This window comes from Zingiber officinale, chromosome 6B, assembly GCF_018446385.1.
Source record: "Zingiber officinale cultivar Zhangliang chromosome 6B, Zo_v1.1, whole genome shotgun sequence".
NCBI lineage: Eukaryota > Viridiplantae > Streptophyta > Magnoliopsida > Zingiberales > Zingiberaceae > Zingiber > Zingiber officinale.
Window position 1 is genome coordinate 34,100,312 of NC_055996.1, and position 20,311 is coordinate 34,120,622.

General features: G+C 43.0%; 1 protein-coding gene across 1 annotated transcript; it reads right to left on the reverse strand.

The window, feature by feature from the left end:
* Positions 1-4,055: 4,055 nt before the first annotated feature.
* Positions 4,056-4,739, reverse strand: LOC121990900 (proline-rich receptor-like protein kinase PERK10). Its single transcript, XM_042544947.1, has one exon. The coding sequence runs from the start codon at positions 4,737-4,739 to the stop codon at positions 4,056-4,058; it is 684 nt and encodes a 227-aa protein (XP_042400881.1).
* Between the last annotated feature and the right edge of the window lie 15,572 nt (positions 4,740-20,311).

A 20,311-nucleotide genomic window follows, 5' to 3' on the forward strand; every position in this document is an offset into this window, starting at 1 on the left:
ATGCTCATGTCCGAGCTTGAGTCTTCTTCCGGCTGATGGTTCACCATTAGCGCTAACCCCGAGAATTCTTCGATGTCTGACTCAGAGGATGACGAATCTGACCAAGTAGCCTTCAGGTTCTTGTGCTTGGAGGATTCTGGTTTCTTGTATTTTGACTTTTCCCTTTCTTTCTCCTTTCTCTTTAGCTTTGGGCAGTCATCTTTGATGTGCCCCTCTTCGTTGCAGTTGTAGCAACGAACCGTCCTCTTCTTTCGATGATGCCTCTGTGATTTAAATTTATTAGTACTGAAAAACTTATTGAATCGTCTTACCAGTAGTGCCGCTTCGGATTCGTCGACCGAGGCTTCGGAGTCAGAACCATTTACTTTTGCCTTTAGGGCAATGTTCTGACTTATTTTCTCTACTCCAGTGGGCTCTGCAACTCGAGATTCGTGAAGTTCAAAAGTCAAAAACAATTGTTCTAAAGTACTTACCTCGAAATCCTTAGAGATGTAGTACACATCTACTAAGGAAGCCCAATCGGGAGTTCTCGAGAAGGCGTTGAGCGCATACCGGATCGAGTCCTGATTCGTTACTTCTTCTCCAAGGTTGTTGAGTTGTGTGATCAGCTCTTTGATCCTCGCTTGGAGTTGCGCTACCTTCTCGCCTTGGTTCATCCGGAGGTTCATCAACTGGGTCCGGAGGATGTCGCGCCTCGCTAGCTTTTCTTCGGAGGTACCTTCGTGAAGCTCCAGGAATTTTTCCCAGAGATCTTTCGCGGAGTCGTAGCTTCCGATCCGATTTACCTCCTGAGGCGGCAGAACGCTGAGTAGGTGGAACTCAGCCTTCCCGTTGGCGACGAAATCTGCTTGTTCCTTTTTCATCCAGGTGTTTTCCTCCTTATCTTTCGGAACTGCATAGCCATATTTCATTATTAAAAGAATGTCAAATTCAGTTTTAAAAAATACCTCCATTTTGCGCTTCCATGTGGCGAAGTCTCCGTCGAACTTTGGGGGATGGATGTTCGCTCTAGCCATCGTCTTGATCGTAGTGCTTCAGTTGGCGGTTAATCCTTCTGAGGCGATCAGGCTCTGATACCAATTGTAGGTGCAGCGGAGGCCGGCAAGAGGGGGGTGAATTGCTGAAAACAAAAATAAAATATACCCTCCTCGGATTTCAACTCATTAAATAGCAACTATACAAATAAAACAGGAAAGTAAAGTAAAACCGAATTTAACCTGGTTACAATCAAGGAGGTTGTTAATTCAGGGCAATGAAAAGCTCCACTAGCAGAATCTCCTTTACTGTAGGCGGAGAAACCTTTTTACACTTAGAATGTCCACTTAGTTGCTAGGAATTGATTACAAGTTGGATGCTTGAGTTGTTGATTATTTCCTAGCTCCATGAGCCTTTATATAGGTCCTGGAAATCCTATCCCGAGGGTCCAAGGCGCCTTCAACAAGGTTTAAGGCACCTCCAGCTCGGTCAGCGGATAAAATTTTATCCGCTGCGCAAACAGTATGTTTGACCAGGCTTAAGGCGCCTTCAGGCTTAAGGCGCCTTCAAGCTGAAGGCGCCTTCAAGGCAGCTTGAAGGCGCCTTGAGCTGTTTATCCAGCACAGCTCCTTTTTCCAGCTCTTTTGCGTTGGCTTCCGATGCTCCGATCTTTTGGGTGATTGCGGCCAACCGGAATAGGGCTCACCCGAACCCAATTCCCGGCCTTCTCCTCGAGCAGCCTTCCGTCCCGGCTTAACGTCCCTCGAATGCCGTGCCCGCTCTTCACGCCCATCGGAGTACTCTTCCGCAGATTTCTCATCCTTCGGACGCACCGAGCCCGTCGGCTCCTTTCCTGTTCCGTCCTTCTCGCTAGCTGCATCTTCCGCTCGACTTCCTGTGCTCCTAAGCTCCTGCACACTTAGACACAGGGATCAAACACAACACAGGGCCTAACCAACTTGGTTGATCACATCAAAACCATCACGGGGTCTAACATCATCCAATTTCTATAGAAGAACATTCTTTGCAGGTTCAGTATTCCACACAAACTGGTGTTAGACAACGGAAGGCAATTTCAAGGGCAAAAAATCCAGGCCTGGTGCAAGGGGTTTGGCATAACGCAGGCCTTCACTTCAGTGGCATACCCACAAAGCAATGGTCAGACCGAGGTGGTCAACCGAAAAATAGTACGAGGTCTGAAGGTTAAGCTAGATCATGTGGGAGGTAACTGGGTGGAGGAGCTGTCAAGCATCCTATGAGCTTATCGTACAACACCCCGAGAAAGTACAGGTCTGACACCATTCCATCTAGTTTATGGGAACGAAGCTGTAGTACCCATTGAGATCGGAGTGCCGTCAATCAGGAGGACATTATATGATGAAGGAAACGCAGAGTTGCGGTTGGCTAAACTGGACCTCATTAGTGAAACCCGTGATAGGACGACAGCTTGGCTGGAGGCCTACCGACAAAGAATGAGGCAAAATTATAACAGAAGGGTGATTCCTTGCTTCTTTGGGGAAGGAGATTTGGTCTGGAAGCAAATTAAGCCTGTGGGAGATGTGACCAAGTTAGCGCCTCAGTGGGATGGGCCCTACAAAGTCATCAAAAAATTATCGTCCGGAGCTTATTATTTACAAGATAACCGGGGCAAGAAGCTAGACCGACTGTGGAGCGCTAACTACCTGCGACCTTACAGAGTTTAAAGGAGCATATAAAGGAGAATAGGCCGGACTGTCATATGTTTGACAGATCGGGATAACAGGTCGGGGCAAAAAGTAGACCAGATAGTGCAGTAAGAAGATATGTCAAAACGGAAATTGTATATCCCAATATTTCTTTTGACAAACTACGAAATTTTAGCAAAGTAAACCTCAAAGTGCAAATGGATGTGCATTAAGAAAAGAAATAAAGTTTCATAGGAGGTCTTTAAGTTACACTATGTACAGGCGGTGAATAAGGATCATTTGAAGGGAGCAAATATGTCATCCGGGATCTCTTTAAGGATTTGGTCAAGATCTAAAAACTCAGCAGGAGGAGCTGACTTTAAGTAGCACTGTTCGTAAAGTTGTCGCAGAGCCCTAGACGCACCATATACAACAGATGTGGAGAAACGCTGTCCTGCTTGTGTACAAAACTCTGGAGAATGCAGGTACAGGTCGCGGCTCTGTTTACAGGGATCATTCTCCCCTTCCTTATAAACAGTCAGGGCTGTAGATACTCCTTCAGCTGTAGCTCGGGCCTGGGCCAGTTCAGTCCGGGCTGCCAGAAGTTCTGCCTCTTGAGATGCTAATTGGGCCGCTTGGGATTTTAGTTTCTTGTCCTGCTCCTGTGCTAAGGTTTCGGCGGCACGTAGCTTCTGGGTCAGCTGGTCAATGGCTCATTGATGCACCAGAGCTTGTTGATCCATGTGTTGCTGGTGCACGACATCAACCTGGATTTTTTCTTCTTTAAGGCCTTTCAGCTTGTGGGTAGCCCGCGCCAAGGATACTTCTAGATGGTCTTCTTTTTGGTCAGATCCTTTATTTCGGCTCTCAGGGCATGATTAGCCTGCACAGGGTCCTTCAATTGAAGCTCCAATTCTGCTACCATGTCTCGCAGCACCTTGTTCTGGTAATAAGCGGTATGGAAGGATTGATTTATTTTCAGGGACTCTGCACAAGCCTGGGACCAAGGAAGTATCAGGTGAGAGTGGGGAGGATAATAATCACGGCGATCATCGAAGTTTACCTTGATATACAGCTCAGAGAATCTAGCCATCTAGGCAGGGGGCGCAAGAGTTCCATCTGATGCATACTTTCTTCCCACAAAGTGGCCAAACGACCTTTCATTATCAAGCAACTGGTGGGCACATCTTGCCATGACCTTAGCTCGGCCTCAGAAGGAGCAGTAGTACGATAATAGTAGGGAACAGGTGGTGGTGGCTGGGAAGGCCCAGCAGCTGAGCCAGAAGGCCCAACAGTTGATCCATAAGGCCCAGCAGCTGATCCAGAAGGAGTTGAAGGGGGCACAGGAGACGGCTCTGGAGGTGGAATAGTTGGTGAAGGGTGATGTGAAGGGCCCGCCTCAGTGCTCTGCTGCTGTTACGAGGGGGAAGGCTGTTGAGAGGGGGAAGGTTGAGCTAGCGGGGGCTCGGTCATAACCTCAGGTGGAGTGGGAGTAGCATCTGCCTGGCTCGGGATAGGCGTAGCGGTTGCAATAGGAGGCGTGGTGGTGGCAACAGGAGGCGATGGAGGAGGAACAGCGGAAGGGCGCACGTCTTGGCTAGGATTGGGGGCCCTGCGGCGAAGTCTTTGAGCCAAAGGCTGATCATCCGAGTCAGACTCTTCAGAAGGTAGCCGAACCCTACGCCGAGAAGAAGAAGGGGCATCACGATCTAAGCAGTCGTTTACAGAACGTGCCTGACTAGCCGCCTGTGAAGCTTCTCTAAAGGCAGGGTTGGCGTAAGGTACGTTGGAGGATCTTCGACCGCGGCCACGACCAGGGCTGGAGGTTGGTCGGGGAGGATTAATTGATTGAAGAGGCGTCGGGGTGAAGGGCCGAGCTGTAGGCAGGGCCCGGGGACGAACAGGGGCGGCAGGCCGGGATGCAGGGGCAGTCCTGCGATGAATGGGATGAGCAGAGAAGGCAGGTCGGGCGGTAGACGGGGCTCTGCGAGGAAGACGAGGTCGGGGATTTGTAGGGGAAGCCACATCGACAGGGGTCGAAGTCATGTAGGGGAGCGATCTCCTTTCTAAAATAATTCGACCGCGCCTCATTAGCTCCATGTCACTTATAGGAAGAGGTTGAACCTCTGAAGCACAGGTTAAGACCTCAGCTGTACAAGATAGAGTAGGAGGTCAGCTACAGTAAGAAAAATAAAATGCATGAAGTTATACGAGAACTAAAAGAGAAACTTACCCAGGGAGTGAGACATCTCAGGAGTAAGATAGATCAGGCGGAAATAGGATAGCAACTCCTCAGATAACAAATGCGTTAAGTTCAGTTGCCATCCTGCCAAGCGAGAGGAAGCCTCTATATACGAGGTATCTGTTGGGTTTTTCGGGCCGCGAAAATCGCGTTTTCGCGTCGCGGAAACCCCGTAAGCCCCAAAGCCAATGGATCCGTGCAAAGAAAAATTTCAAAAACTACGAATACAAGTTTCTATCGAGATCTACTCCTAGATCTACATGGAAAAAGGGTTATACCTTTGAAGCGAAGCCCTTCGCGTATCCCGCTCATCCTCGGTTCGCCGGATCTCGAAAGCGTCAAAGTAGATACTTCTCTATGTGTATCCACACAAGCAAGAGATGGAGAAAAACCTCTAAGGATGTGCTAGCAACCTTAGAGATCAGTAGTGGAGGAGGAGAGGGAGAGAAGAGAACCAAGGAAGAAGAAGCTGGAGTTACACATGAAAAATGAAACTCCTTTTTCATGAATAAAAGTGGCCGGCCACATTTTTGGCTTGTAACTCCCATGGAATATCAAGAGTCACCACTCTTGGTAACTCCCATTAGGTGGCATTTGGTCAAGTCAAAGTCAAGTCAAAACTTGACTCTTCATCTTCCTACTTATGTCAAGTCAAACTTGACCACTTCTCTCCCTTGGTTGATCTAATCTAACCATTGGTTCAAGTCAATTTTAATTTAATGAATCTCTATTCATTGAATTAAATTAATTAAATGAGTCTAAGTCCAAATTAGACTCACTTAACACATGAACCAAATTGAGTCCAAATCAATTAGCCTACCTTGGATTACTCTTAATCCAATTTGGTTCATCAAATGAACCTAATCCTTTAGGTTCATCAAATGAACCTAATCTCCATCTAATTGCCCTTTGTGTGTGACCCTATAAGTTCTTGTAACGTTGGCAATGCTCCTAAACCCATTTAGAAGCATAAGTAATGAGCGGTATCTAGCAACACATCATTACTACCCAAGTTACAAGAATGTTGAGATCCAACATCACCTTGTGACTACTAATTGTGACTCCTTACAATATATGACAAGTGTCCTTCTATCCTAGACATCTAGATTGATCAATGTGAGGCATAGACCGTGTCATCCTCTAATCAATCTAAATCTTGAACTCCAAGTAGACTCACTAAAACAAATGAGCTCAATATCCTATATTGACTCATTTGGGCATGACCATGCACTTCGTGGTCTCACTCTATCAAGAATTCCGATGTCACTCCCGTCATATAGGAGGGATAGATCCCATCTACATCACTCACATCCCTCCGCATAATTTGTTACATACCCAATAATCGCCTTTATAGTCCACCCAGTTACGGGTGACGTTTGACGAAACTAAAGTACATAACTCCTTATGTAGGGAACAATGGTGACTTCAGGTCTAAGGACTAGTAGTCATACTAATAGCCACATGAGAAAGTATATGACACTCATATAACGATCCATGATATTTTCTCATGGCGGGTCATTCAGTATACATTCTCCAATGCATACCCATGTGTCAACTTGATATCTCTATATCCATGACTTGTGAGATCAAGTCATCGAGTTGACCTACATGCTAGTCTTATTGCATTAACATTGTCCCTGAATGTTAATACTCGACTAGGAATGATTAAAAGTAGTGTTCCCTATATCATCTCACTATCGGTTCAACTAACCGATTGATATAGGTGAGAACCGTCTACTCAAGGACGTTATTATACTTAGTTTATTTGGCACAAATACAAGTAAGTATAATAACCAAAAACCAAATGCCTTTATTTATATAGAATATGATACAACAAGTCCAAAATACAATCATCAAATGATTGGCTCTAGGGCTCTAGCTAACAATCTCCCACTAGCACTAGTGCCAATCAGTGTAGGCTCTAAGCCCAAATGACCTAGTGTGACCATCATGCTTCCTCTGTGCCAAAGGATCTGCGATGTTAGCCTCTGTAGGTACTCTGCAAATCTTCACATCTCCTCTCTCGATGATCTCTCGAATGAGATGGAAGCGCCGTAGTATGTGTTTGGTCCGCTGGTGTGAGCTAGGTTCCTTCGACTGTGCTATAGCTCCATTGTTGTCACAATAGAGCTCAATAGGGTCAACAATGCTAGGAACCACCCCAAGTTCAGTGATGAACTTGCGAATCCAAACTGCCTCCTTTGCTGCCTCTGATGCGGCAATATACTCGGCCTCTGTCGTAGAATCAGCTACTGTGTCCTGCTTCGAACTCTTCCACCTCAAAGCACCATTAATGCAAAATACGAACCCCGACTGCGATCTATAGTCATCCTGGTCGGTCTGGAAGCTAACATCACTGTAACCCTTTACAGCTAGCTCATCATTGCCTCCATATATCAAGAAATATTCTTTAGTCCTTCTTAAGTACTTAAGAATATTCTTGACCGCTATCCAGTGACTTTCACCTGGATCTGACTGGTATCTGCTCGTCATGCTCAAAGCATACGAGACATCAGGTCGAGTACATAGCATGGCGTACATGATCGATCCTATGGCTGAGGCATAAGGGATCTGATCCATGCGGTCTCTCTCCTCTCTAGAAGAGGGACCTTGAGTCTTCGAAAGACTCACGCCATGTGACATCGGCAGAAATCCCTTTTTGGAGTTCTGTATGGCAAACCGAAGGAGTACCTTGTCAATGTATGTACTCTGACTTAGGCCAAGCAATCTCTTAGATCTATATCTATAGATCTGTATCCCTAGAATGCGGGATGCCTCACCTAAGTCCTTCATTGAGAAGCAACTCCCTAGCCATGTCTTGATAGACTGAAACATAGGGATGTCCTTCCCAATGAGTAGTATGTCATCCACATACAATATGAGGAAGACAACTATATCCCCTACAACCTTCTTGTAGACACAAGGTTCATCTTCATTCTTGATGAAACCAAACTGTTTGATTGCATCATCGAATCGAAGATTCCAGCTCCGAGAAGCTTGCTTTAGTCCATAAATGGACCTATGCAGCTTGCATACTCTGCTAGTATGATGTGGATCTACAAAACCCTCAGGTTGTGTCATGTACACATCCTCGAGTAGGTTTCCATTCAGAAACGCGATTTTGACATCCATCTGCCATATCTCATAGTCATGGTAGGCTGCAATAGCAAGCATGATCCGAATGGACTTAAACATTGCTACTGGAGAAAAGGTTTCATCATAGTCAATATCATGAATCTACTTGAAACCTTTAGCTACCAAGTGACCCTTATAGATAAGTCCATCCATGTCAGTCTTTCTCTTAAAGACCCACTTACACCTAATGGGTTTTACCCCTTCAGGTGGATCAACCAAAGTCCATACTTGGTTGGTGTACATGGATTTCATCTCGGATCTCATGACCTCTAGCAATTTCTCGGAATCTGGTCTCATCACAGCTTCCTGATAGGTGGTAGGCTCATCCTCTATGAGCACAACGTCATCATGGTCAGACAAGAGAAATGAGTATCTCTCAGGCTGACGACGTACCCTATCAGACCCGCGAAGAGGTTTGTCTACTTGAACTGGTTGTTGTTCCTCAACTCCTTGTGGAACAACATCATCCACAACACTTTGTGGTTCCAGTTCAACTTCCATCGAGGCTTCAGTGCTATTGTTCGCATCTTGAACTTCTTCAAGATCGAACGTGCTCCCACTAGTCTTTCTAGAAACAAAGTCCCTTTCTAGAAAGACCCGAGTCTTTGCTACAACTACCTTGTGCTGACTGGGAATATAGAAGTAATATCCCTTAGTTTCCTTGGGATATCCAATAAAATAGCACTTGTCGGATTTGGGTCCTAACTTGTCTGAGACTTGACGTCTAACGTAAGCCTCACAACCCCAAATCCTCATGAAAGACACCTGGGCATCTCTCCCAGTCCATAACCTATATGGTGTCTTTATCACGGCCTTGGATGGAACTCGGTTGAGTATAAAAGCTGCCGTGTCTAGAGCATAACCCCAAAGGTATGTCGAAAGATCTGTGTGACTCATCATAGATCGCACCATATTTAATAGGGTACGATTCCTCCTTTCGGATACACCATTCCACTGTGGTGTTCCAGGAGGAGTGAGTTGGGATAGGATCCCACACTCGGCTAGGTAGTCACGGAACTCATGACTAAGGTATTCTCCACCTCGATCGGATCGAAGTATCTTAATACTCTTGCCAAGCTGGTTCTGTACTTCATTCTTGAATTCTTTGAACTTTTCAAAGGATTCAGATTTATGTGTCATCAAGTACACATAACCATATCTACTGAAGTCATCAGTAAATGTGATGAAGTATCTATAACCGCCTCTAGCAGCAACATTGAAAGGGCCACATACATTACTATGTATGAGTCCTAACAAATCAGTTGCTCTCTCGCTATGCCCACTAAAGGGAGTCTTGGTCATCTTGCCTTGTAGGCATGACTCGCATATCTCATATGATTCTAAATCAAATGAGTCCAGCAAACCATCCTTATGGAGCTGGGATAAGCGCTTGTCATTTATATGACCTAAGCGACAGTGCCAAAGGTAGGTTTGGTTCATGTCATTTGACTTGAACCTCTTGGTATTTATGTTATAGATAGGGCTCTCAAGGTCTAGAATATAGAGTCCGTTTATCAGAGGTGCACTACAATAGAACATATCGTTTAAATAGACGGAACAACATTTGTTCTTTATTGTAAATGAAAATCCTTTCTTGTCCAAATAAGAAACTGAAATTATGTTCTTAGTCAAGGCAGGCACATAACAACAATCATCTAATTCTAGTACAAGCCCAGAGGGCAGAGATAGATGGTAAGTTCCTACATCAATAGCAGCAACCCGTGCTCCATTGCCTACTCGTAGGTCTATCTCACCCTTCGTCAATGCCCTGCTATTTCTCAGCGCTTGTACATTAGTACAAATGTGCGAAGCACATCCTGTATCTAATACCCACGATGAAGAAATAGAGAGGTTGACTTCTATAACATGTATACCTGAAGTAGAAATCTTATTTCTCTTCTTCTTAAGATCTTCCAGGTATTCTTTGGAGTTCCTCTTCCAATGCCTTGCTTGTCCTTGATATAGGTGACAAAGATGTTCAACCATATCGTAAGCGCCCATCAACTCATGTTGCTTCTGAAGCTCAAAGTTCATGGTCGCGAGCATAAGACAGGACACATCTAATGCGTCATCTTGATGCTTCTTGTAAGCATCACGGTCTGTTCGCGTGGCAGTGGCAGGAGGAGCCTCCGGAATGGGCTGCTCCAGAACGTACAGTTTACGTTCCTGAGTGAGAACTATTCTCAGATTCCTGTACTAGTCCAGGAAATTTACTCCGTTGAGCTTGTCCTTCTTAAGGACAGAACGCAGAGAGAAGATGTTCGTGTTCGACGTCATGGCAATTCTACAACAGAAATAAATGCAGAAATAAATATCATATTCTTAATCATTTAATTAGGCCTTTAACTAAATGATGCTCCCACTGAATTCTATAATTCATGTGGGACAAGATCCACATCATACTAACCCTTGAGTTAGCTTTGGCTAATACGCCCAAGACTTAGTATGATCGGTAGGTAACGATTACCAATTACATCTCTATGCAACTCTTGTTTATAGGATCAAAATCCGCATTTATATTAAAACTCGAGTTAGCTTTGGCTAATACGCCCGAGAATTAATATAAACGTGATTTTGTCCTACCTTTCCAACCGTTGGAAGAATGCCTATAGTTGTACTCAATCCAACCGAGTTAACTAGTTACTCAATCTAATTGAGTTGTACTCACCCATGCGTTGATAGGCGGGACCAAGATTGTCCCTCCGTACCCTACCAAGATAGTATGTGTTGCTCTGCTTTGGCAGATTCAACAACAGCATGCGATCGAGGTAGTGGTAGGTATCACGGCACGGTAGGCATTAGAGTTGACGTGATTTAGATCTAATCTAAATGTCGATGTTGTATCATATACACGATATAGATCTAATTTAATCGATAGGGTGCATCTTGTACACGATGTAGATCTAATCTAATCGTAAGGGTGCATCTTGTGCATGATTTAGATCTAATCTAATCGCTAGGCACTAATTAACTACTTAATTAAACATGCATCATATACATATAAGCAATTAATTAAATAATTTTGTGATTATGTCATGGCCCTACTACGATCTTCTCAAGCCAATGAGAAGATCGGATGGTCAACCTAAGGTTAACAGCTTCTCAAACTCCTTCCTTTGACCACCTCGTGTTGCTCGCGCCCTCCTCGTAACTCCGTCTCAAGTGGACCTTCCACTGCCTCAAAATTTACATTACAATTTTGAAACTCAAGTTACATTCGAGTCTAAATCTAATTTACAACCAGAATATAAGAGAAAGGCACGACGCGCAGGCCGTGAAAATAAAATAAAAATAAAATAAATACAGCACGCACATCACATAACGGCACGCAGGCCGTATTATGAATTACAACACATTTCCAAATCCAATTTGGGTCATTTGGGCCATGACTATCACAAAATTAATATATAATTCAAAATTATATATTTTTATAATTTTCTGTAATTTTTTTTTATAATTTTACAGATTTTATGAGTAAATTTTTTTCGGCGGTCCCGATTAGCGATTTCGGGCGCAATCGCGGAGCAAATCCCCTTGCGGGGTTAGGGGCAGTACCCCTACCAGCGATCTAACCATCGCGAGTTGCTCCTAAGTGATCCAAGAGCACCTTAGCCCGCTGTCTCAAAAATTTTTGGGGCGAAACGTTGCCGTTTTGAAAAATTCTTCTCGGTAGTCGAAGCCTACAAGTGCCGAAACACTTGTGCTTCGCTTCTACGAGAAAAATATCCATAAAAACTCTAAAAACCATAAAATTACAGAATATCACAGAACTGAATTTTTGTCATAGAAACAAAAACTAAACTCGTACAAGCTTCGCACGTGGCTCTGATACCACTGTTGGGTTTTTCGGGCCGCGAAAACCGCGTTTTCGTGTCGCGGAAACCCCGAAAGCCCCAAAGCCAACAGATCCGTGCAAAGAAATTTTTTGAAAACTATGAATACGAGTTTCTACCGAGATCTACTCCTAGATCTACATGGAAAAAGGGTTATACCTTTGAAGCGAAGCCCTTCGCGTATCCCGCTCATCCTCGGTTCGCCGGATCTCGAAAGTGTCAAAGTAGACACTTCTCTATGTGTATCCACACAAGCAAGAGATGGAGAAAAACCTCTAAGGATGTGCTAGCAACCTTAGAGATCAGTAGTGGAGGAGGAGAGGGAGAGAAGAGAACCAAGGAAGAAGAAGATGGAGTTACACATGAAAAATGAAACTCCTTTTTCATGAATAAAAGTGGCCGGCCACATTTTTGGCTTGTAACTCCCATGGAATATCAAGAGTCACCACTCTTGGTAACTCCCATGAGGTGGCATTTGGTCAAGTCAAACTTGACCAAATGAAGAAGCCTTGATGATGTGGCATTGGTCAAGTCAAAGTCAAGTCAAAACTTGACTCTTCATCTTCCTACTTATGTCAAGTCAAACTTGACCACTTCTCTCCCTTGGTTGATCTAATCTAACCATTGGTTCAAGTCAATTTTAATTTAATGAATCTCTATTCATTGAATTAAATTAATTAAATGAGTCTAAGTCCAAATTAGACTCACTTAACACATGAACCAAATTGAGTCCAACTCAATTAGCCTACCTTGGATTACTCTTAATCCAATTTGGTTCATTAAATGAACCTAATCCTTTAGGTTCATCAAATGAACCTAATCTCCATCTAATTGCCCTTTGTGTGTGACCCTATAGGTTCTTGTAACATTGGCAATGCTCCTAAACCCATTTAGAAGTATAAGTAATGAGCGGTATCTAGCAACACATTATTACTACCCAAGTTACAAGAATGTTGAGATCCAACATCACCTTGTGACTACTAATTGTGACTCCTCACAATATATGACAAGTGTCCTTCTATCCTAGACATCTAGATTGATCAATGTGAGGCATAGACCGTGTCATCCTCTAATCAATCTAAATCTTGAACTCCAAGTAGACTCACTAAAACAAATGAGCTCAATATCCTATATTGACTCATTTGGGCATGGTCATGCACTTCGTGGTCTCACTCTATCAAGAATACCGATGTCACTCCCGTCATATAGGAGGGATAGATCCCATCTACATCACTCACATCCCTCCGCATAATTTGTTACATACCCAATAATCGCCTTTATAGTCCACCCAGTTACGGGTGAAGTTTGACGAAACTAAAGTACATAACTCCTTATGTAGGGAACCATGGTGACTTCAGGTCTAAGGACTAGTAGTCATACTAATAGCCACATGAGAAAGTATATGATACTCATATAACGATCCATGATACTTTCTCATGGCAGGTCATTCAGTATACATTCTCCAATGCATACCCATGTGTCAACTTGATATCTCTATACCCATGACTTGTGAGATCAAGTCATCGAGTTGACCTACATGCTAGTCTTATTGCATTAACATTGTCCCTGAATGTTAATACTCGACTAGGAATGATTAAGAGTAGTGTTCCCTATATCATCTCACTATCAGTTCAACTAACCGATTGATATAGGTGAGAAGTACGAGGGTATATCTGGAAAAGCGTTGGTACGAAGTACGAGGAGATAGATTTCGGGAAAAGACGCAACCGTTTTAAAGTGTTCTATGATTCCCGGTCTGGTCTTAACCCTCGATTTCCTGCTCTGGAATTATCCTGACCTAGATTACGGAGGAAAGAACAGACCGGGGGAGGGGGGGTGCGGCTGAGCCATGGCGGTCAGCAGAAAAAGGCAAGTTGAACAGGTCGGGATATAAACGCAAACCAGGGTGATTTGCTAAGCCAAGTTGAGAGGTCAGCAGAAAAAGGCAAGGAAAATAGGTCGGGGTAAAAAAGGGAATCCCGACTGGGGCCAGATAAAATTTGAACCAGAGAAAAAAGGGAATCCCGACCGGGGCTAGATAAAACTTGAACCAGAGGGTCAAAGTACACCTCCATATTGCTATGGTTTATATCGGTCGGGAAGCATACTAGGCAACTGATAAGAAGCTAATAAGATAAGGAAAGGTCGAAGACAAGCAGTCATGTCATATCATAAGAAGGTCAACATATCATAAGAAGGTTAAATAGTCCAAGACAAAGACAAATCCAAAATTACAAAGAAAATAGTTTGAGTGAAAGTTTGACAGTTTCATTTTTATATTAAAGTTCAGCATACCACTCCACATCAAGGCTCAGTATCAGCAGGAGGCTCGGGAAGGAGAAATAAGTCGTCGTCATCTTTGAAGCAAGGAAATTACCAGGTCGGAAGCTCGTTCATCAGGCGAGCAGTATTTAAGAAGTCCTCTGAAGGGGCAGAGCGAAACAGATCCTGCTCAAACATTTGACGAGCCCCGCCGGCCGCGCCACAGCATAACATAAGGTTCATTAAACCTCCAATCTTCCTCAGGAAGAAAGGAGATGCGACGTAAGATCGCATGTATGCTCTTAGACGATCATCTTCACCTGCCTGATAATTTGCTAGCTCTGCCCGGGCTTTCTCAGCATCAGCTCGGGCCAAAGCCTAATCTTTTTGACTTTGGGAAGCATTCTCCTGAGCTTTCAAAAGATCGGCCTACATTGATTGGAGGGTTGCTTGGCTGGCTTCCCAGCGACTTTGAATGACCTTCTCCCGGTCGGCACTAGAAGCTAGCTGACTCTGAACATATGTTAAACTTGTTGTCACGCTCCGCAAGTGTACGAAAATGTCGCAAGTAATATAAAAGATTATCGTATCCACAGGGACTGGAATAAGCACTAGAAATGTCTCAATGCGAATTAGCTAAACAACTATCCAATCGTTTCAAATGCAAAGTGAAGGTAAACAAATCTAATATTATAGATCAACAAACAAGAGTTTAGTGTTTTGGGTTATGATAAGGGAGATTCTAGGAGTTTCGGTTTCTTTATAAGATTTCTTGAATGTAAATGGTTCACCAATTCTTATCCCTCAATTGCCAAACACTTGTAGAAAGTTGCCGGTTCTCTCTTGCAATAGATAACCGGCTAAGGACTGAGAAATGTATCTAAATATGATCAATTAGACGTGAACCTACGTTGTCCTTACACAGAAGCGCACCTATTACTATGCCTTCCTCGGATATCAACATAGAAGCCCACAACTTATTAATCTATCAAGATACAAGAAACTAATCACAAAATCCATCCTACTCTCTTGAATATTCCTATTTCCTCTTCAAGATTATCTCTCAAACGTCCTTACACGGGCTTGCACTTGTCACGTGGATCCCTCGGATGATCGAGTGAGAGTTTATCTTTACAAAGTCCACAAGAAATCCAAACAATCAATCAAGATTGAGAATTAAGCACAAACCACCATTAATCATTCAAGATCTAATTGATACAAGCAAGACAATGTCATTGAAACAAGAAAATGGCAAATCCATAAGAGATTACATCAATCCATCATACAAATACTCCCTTAATCCTAGAATACAAGATCTACTCCATGAATCGAGGAAGAATATCCGAAGAAATGAAGATTACAAGCATTTCTTAAATCCCCAATCCAAGAAACCAAGAAAAGGGGGAAAGAGAAAACTTATCTACGAAGAAGCCTCATCTTCGGATCCAATCCTCGCTCCGGAGTCGAAATCGTCAAGAACTCCCTTAGAATCGCCTAGAAATCCTCCCAAGAATGGGAGGAAACCACCAAATCTTGCCTTTTCCCAAAGGGGGAGAGATCCCCTTTCAATTCATGAAGGAGGGTTTAAATAGAGGAGGGAATCGGGCGCCACACGACCCCGTGACACGATCGTGTGAGATTCACACGGCCATGTCCAGTTCCTTCTCTGCCAAGCTGCAGGCGACTCACACGGCCAGGACCCTTCCGCTCTCTGGAAATGCTACACGGCCGTGTGGCACACACGGCCTCTGGAAACCTCACACGGCCGTGTAGATCCACACGGCCATGTAAGGCTTTTGCTCTGGTTGGCTTCAAATCTTGACACGGCCGTGTGAGGTTCACACGGCCATGTCATCTTCATCTTCTGTTGGTGCCAAACTCCACACGACCTGAGCTCCATACCAGTGCAGGGCCGTGTGAGATACACGGCCTGGTGCTTTCTCCCTTTGTTTCCTCCAAGGCTTGCTCAAAGATGTAGATTCTTCACCAAATCGACTCCTGTGTACAGAAAATGCACAAAAAGAAGATCTCCAAACCAAAAGAGTAAATATGCTAAAAGGAAAGCTGGAAGTATAAAAATGCATAGATCAAGCATGCTCAAAATATGTAAATGTGCGTAAAAACATGCATAAAAGAGTATATAATCTACGCACATCACACCCCCAGACTTAAACCTTTGCTTGTCCTCAAGCAAAATGCCGCAGTCTAAATTCATATGTTCTACAACACATTCATAAAACCTAGTGCACTTTCCTAACTCTATCAAAAAGTTTCATTAACAAGCATGATCATGGAAACAAGTAAAGTATGGTTCAAGCATAAGAATCTTGTGCACAGTGTAAAAGTAACTCAACACCCTTCAAGTTTCAATCCATGTCCTAGTCAAGTCGTCATCAAATTTGAATTCCTAGTGTTTCCAGTGAAAGACAAGTAACCAGTGATAGGCACTTACTCACCATTCACTTGGTTCATATTTCTCAACTAACCCAAGGTCTCAAATGTGTGCTCAATCTCAAGGGAAGCTAAGCAGTCATTTCCCCAGTAACCTAACTCGGTCTCAAAGGAGTGACTTGCTAGATTCCACTCATGACAACTGTTTTTTATATCCCTTATTTTTTTTTTTAAGTGTTTGCATTGTGCAAAACTTATTCACAAATGTACTTTTAGCACACATGTTGGGATATTTTGATTTTTCCAAATGAGCTTTAATGATTTGAGCCTCATCCAGTAACCAAAATGAAAGTTGAGAAATCACCATGGACACCAAGTACTAAACAAACAAGATGAATCATGACTATTTCAATGACATCAACTATTCAAGCATCAAGCACAAGTGTAGTGAAGATAAAATCCTTAAGGTTGAACCAAAACTAAAACTCATCACCATAAGATTCTCAGCTTATTAATGCTTCCCAAGATAGAAAAAAGAACTACACAAAGTTTACTACTAGCATCATTCGAACACCATGAATCAATACAATAATCGTGCTAACATTTCACTTGAATCCAAGAAAGCATATAGTGAAGATTGATGTTCTCAATTTTTTTTTTTTTTACATGATTATTTCAAAAACAAGCAAAATAAAGCAACAAGAACCAACATGAAAAGCTAACAAAAACTAAAAACTGAAAATGAAAACCAAACTAAACAGTACATGACACCCCCCAGACTTAAACTTTTCATCGTCCCGATGAAATCAATATGGTGGAGGAGGTGGAGGTGGAGGTGGACGAGGGAAAGGAGGTCTACGACGTGGTTGGCCAATAGGAAAACTAGGAAAACCTGGAATCTCACCCAAAGATCTATGATACTCATATAAAGCATCTACTTGTTGGCTAGTAAGCATCATGCTCTACATAAAATCTCTCATCCTAGCCTGATCAGTATCATAATCCTGCACAAACTCAGCCACTTGACCTTGAAAATTCCTCGTAAACTGAAAATGATTTTGTACCTCCCTAAACTGATCATCAGATAAAGAGAAGCGCCCCTCCAACATTTTTCGTTGGGAATCTTGCTTCTCATGAAGCGATTCTAGAGACGTACGAAAATCTGAAAAATCAAACCTAGAAGATCCCGTGCCATATGCAAAAGAATGCCTAGCGGGCTCCATAAAACTAGAAGGCTGCGGGTGTCCATATGACGAGGGCTCATGATGTGGCTCAGTGTCTCCAGGTATAGAAGGGTTATCCTCAAAATCTAACTCAGAAATTACCCAATTAGCCGGGTTACGAATAGTAGTTCGTTCAGGAAAAGGAAGGGGTAAAGGAGAACCACTCCTCCTAGGAAACGCGAAACCATTCTCATCCCGAACGATCATTTTCATAGCAAGACATGCATCAATGTCAATCATGTCATTACCATGAATTATTTCCAATCCATCAACATCAAGATTTAAATTATAAGCTATTCGGGTAATCAAACCACCAAAAACAATTGATCCCGATGATGCCCTAGCAGATCTTAATAAGGTTTGAACAAAATGAAAACCAGAATCAAATTCAACCTTATAAAGCATAGCCCATAAAGCATAAAGCTCTATCTTTTTAACCACCCCATCACTCTCTCCCCTACCAAAAATAGTTTTACCCATGACTCTATGTAGATACCTAAAGATGGGGTTTTGCATATGGGAGGCCTTAGCTCTTGAAGGCTCATAAGGTTGATCTAACCCAGTTATTGCATTCCAAAAATGATTCCAATTAAACCTTGGATCAAACCTACGAGGGCTACCGGTGGTTAATCCAAAACAAGAATTAAAGTCACTAAATGCCCATAGAAATTCTTGATTCATTAGTCTAAAAGAGATTTTTCCAAAATAATCATCTTCATTAGTAAAATGGACATCCAATGAACTTAAAAATTCCAAAACAAGACGATGATATGTAGGCAAATGTGTGTACATAATATCACTCCAATCCAAAAGCCCAATCATCAAATCTACATCTTCCCTAATTCCAAGCATATCAAGAACAGTTGGGTCCATATATCTAGTACACACTATCTTTCTATTGACAAGAATTGCAAATCTAGTTACTTGATCATCATTTCTAAACACAATATTGAATTCATTGTCATTACCTTCGTTGCGTGAAGTCCTTTTGCCTTTGCCCTTCACTGGTTGTTTTCCTTTGTCCCTTGACGGTTCCTTCTCTTTGTCTCCACTGGATCCACCACCTCCTTTGCGAAGTTTCTTCAAAATATTGGACATCTTGATGAGTTTAGATAGAGGAAGAATTATCTAGAGTTGGAAAAATGAAACTCAAAGAACAAAGATCTTAGGTTAGGAGAACAAAAAGTCCAAGTCTTAGAAAGGAGGAGAATCGGATCTAAGAGATCTTGAGAGATTAGAGAGGAGTTTTTAAGAGATCGGGAGAGAAAGATATGTTTTGGAGAGTTGGGGGTGTGCGGAACATGGCCAAGATCTGGCCGTGTAAGGTAGAAAGAAGACTTTAATAACTCTCCTACACGGGCCGTGCAGATCCACACGGCCTCCCCCTCTTCCCTCTCTGGATTCTTCGCACGGCCGTGTCTGGGACACGACCTCTCCATCCTTCTTCTTGGGATTCTTCACACGGCCGTGTCTGGGACACGACCTATACCTTTTTCTCCTCGGGAGATCCCACACGGCCGTGTCTGGATGACACGGCCCTAACACTTCTCTTCTCTGCAACCTTTACCTGGCCGTGTATAGCACACGGTCTGGCTCTGTTTTGCACCTAACCTGAAAACAAAATCAAAAGAATGCATCAAACTAAAAGAAATTAAAATACAAATCAAAACTAACTAAAAGAACCCTTGGGTTGCCTCCCAAGAAGCGCTTGTTTAAGGTCTTTAGCTCGACCAAACTTGATCATTCACTTCTTTTCCTCGCCCTTGGAGGACAGATATACTTTTCATTTTTGTTGGGAGATCTTCTCCCAACATCTTCCACCACATTGTCTCCTTCGTTTGGTGGCCTTCCATGAGGATGGAAATTCCATTCCTCAAGTTTATAAATGCTTGTCCTGCTACAAGCATTTAAAAGAGACGAGACATGGTTAGAGATATTAGATAGATCATATTCCAACCTTTCCTTACCAATTACCAAAGAAAGCTTATGATTTTTGACATCAATTATAGCTCCAGCTGTAGCAAGGAAAGGTCTTCCTAATATGATAGGAATCCTGGGGTCCTCTTCCATGTCCAACACGACAAAATCTGTGGGAATAACATTCCCATCCACCTCTACTGGCACATCTTCTATAATACCCAAAGGGTACCTGCAGGAATGATCGGCAAGTTGAAGTGCCATAGTAGTACGTTTAATGTTTTTGAGACCTAATTTATTACAAATTGAATAGGGAATGAGGCTAACACTTGCCCCCAAATCACAAAAAGCTTTTTCAAAAAATTCTTTTCCTATGTTGCAAGGAATATAAAAGCTCCCTGGGTCCTTTAGTTTTGGGGAAGTGTTCTTCTCCAAAATATCACTACATTCCTCACTAAGCGCAATTGTCTCAACCTCTCCCCTTCTTCTCTTGTTTGACATGAGATCCTTCAGGAATTTGGCAAATCTAGGCATTTGAAGAATAACATCAATAAGAGGTACCTCTACACAAATTTCCTTAACTTTTTATAAAAACTTGCCAAATTCTTCATCTTTCTTGAGCATTGTAAGTCTCTGAGGAAAAGGGACAGCTTTGCTCTGATGGTTCAG

Excerpts from the sequence above, each read along its gene's own strand:
- LOC121990900 (XM_042544947.1), bottom strand. The coding sequence starts at position 4,739 with ATGGAGCTAATGAGGCGCGGTCGAATTATTTTAGAAAGGAGATCGCTC.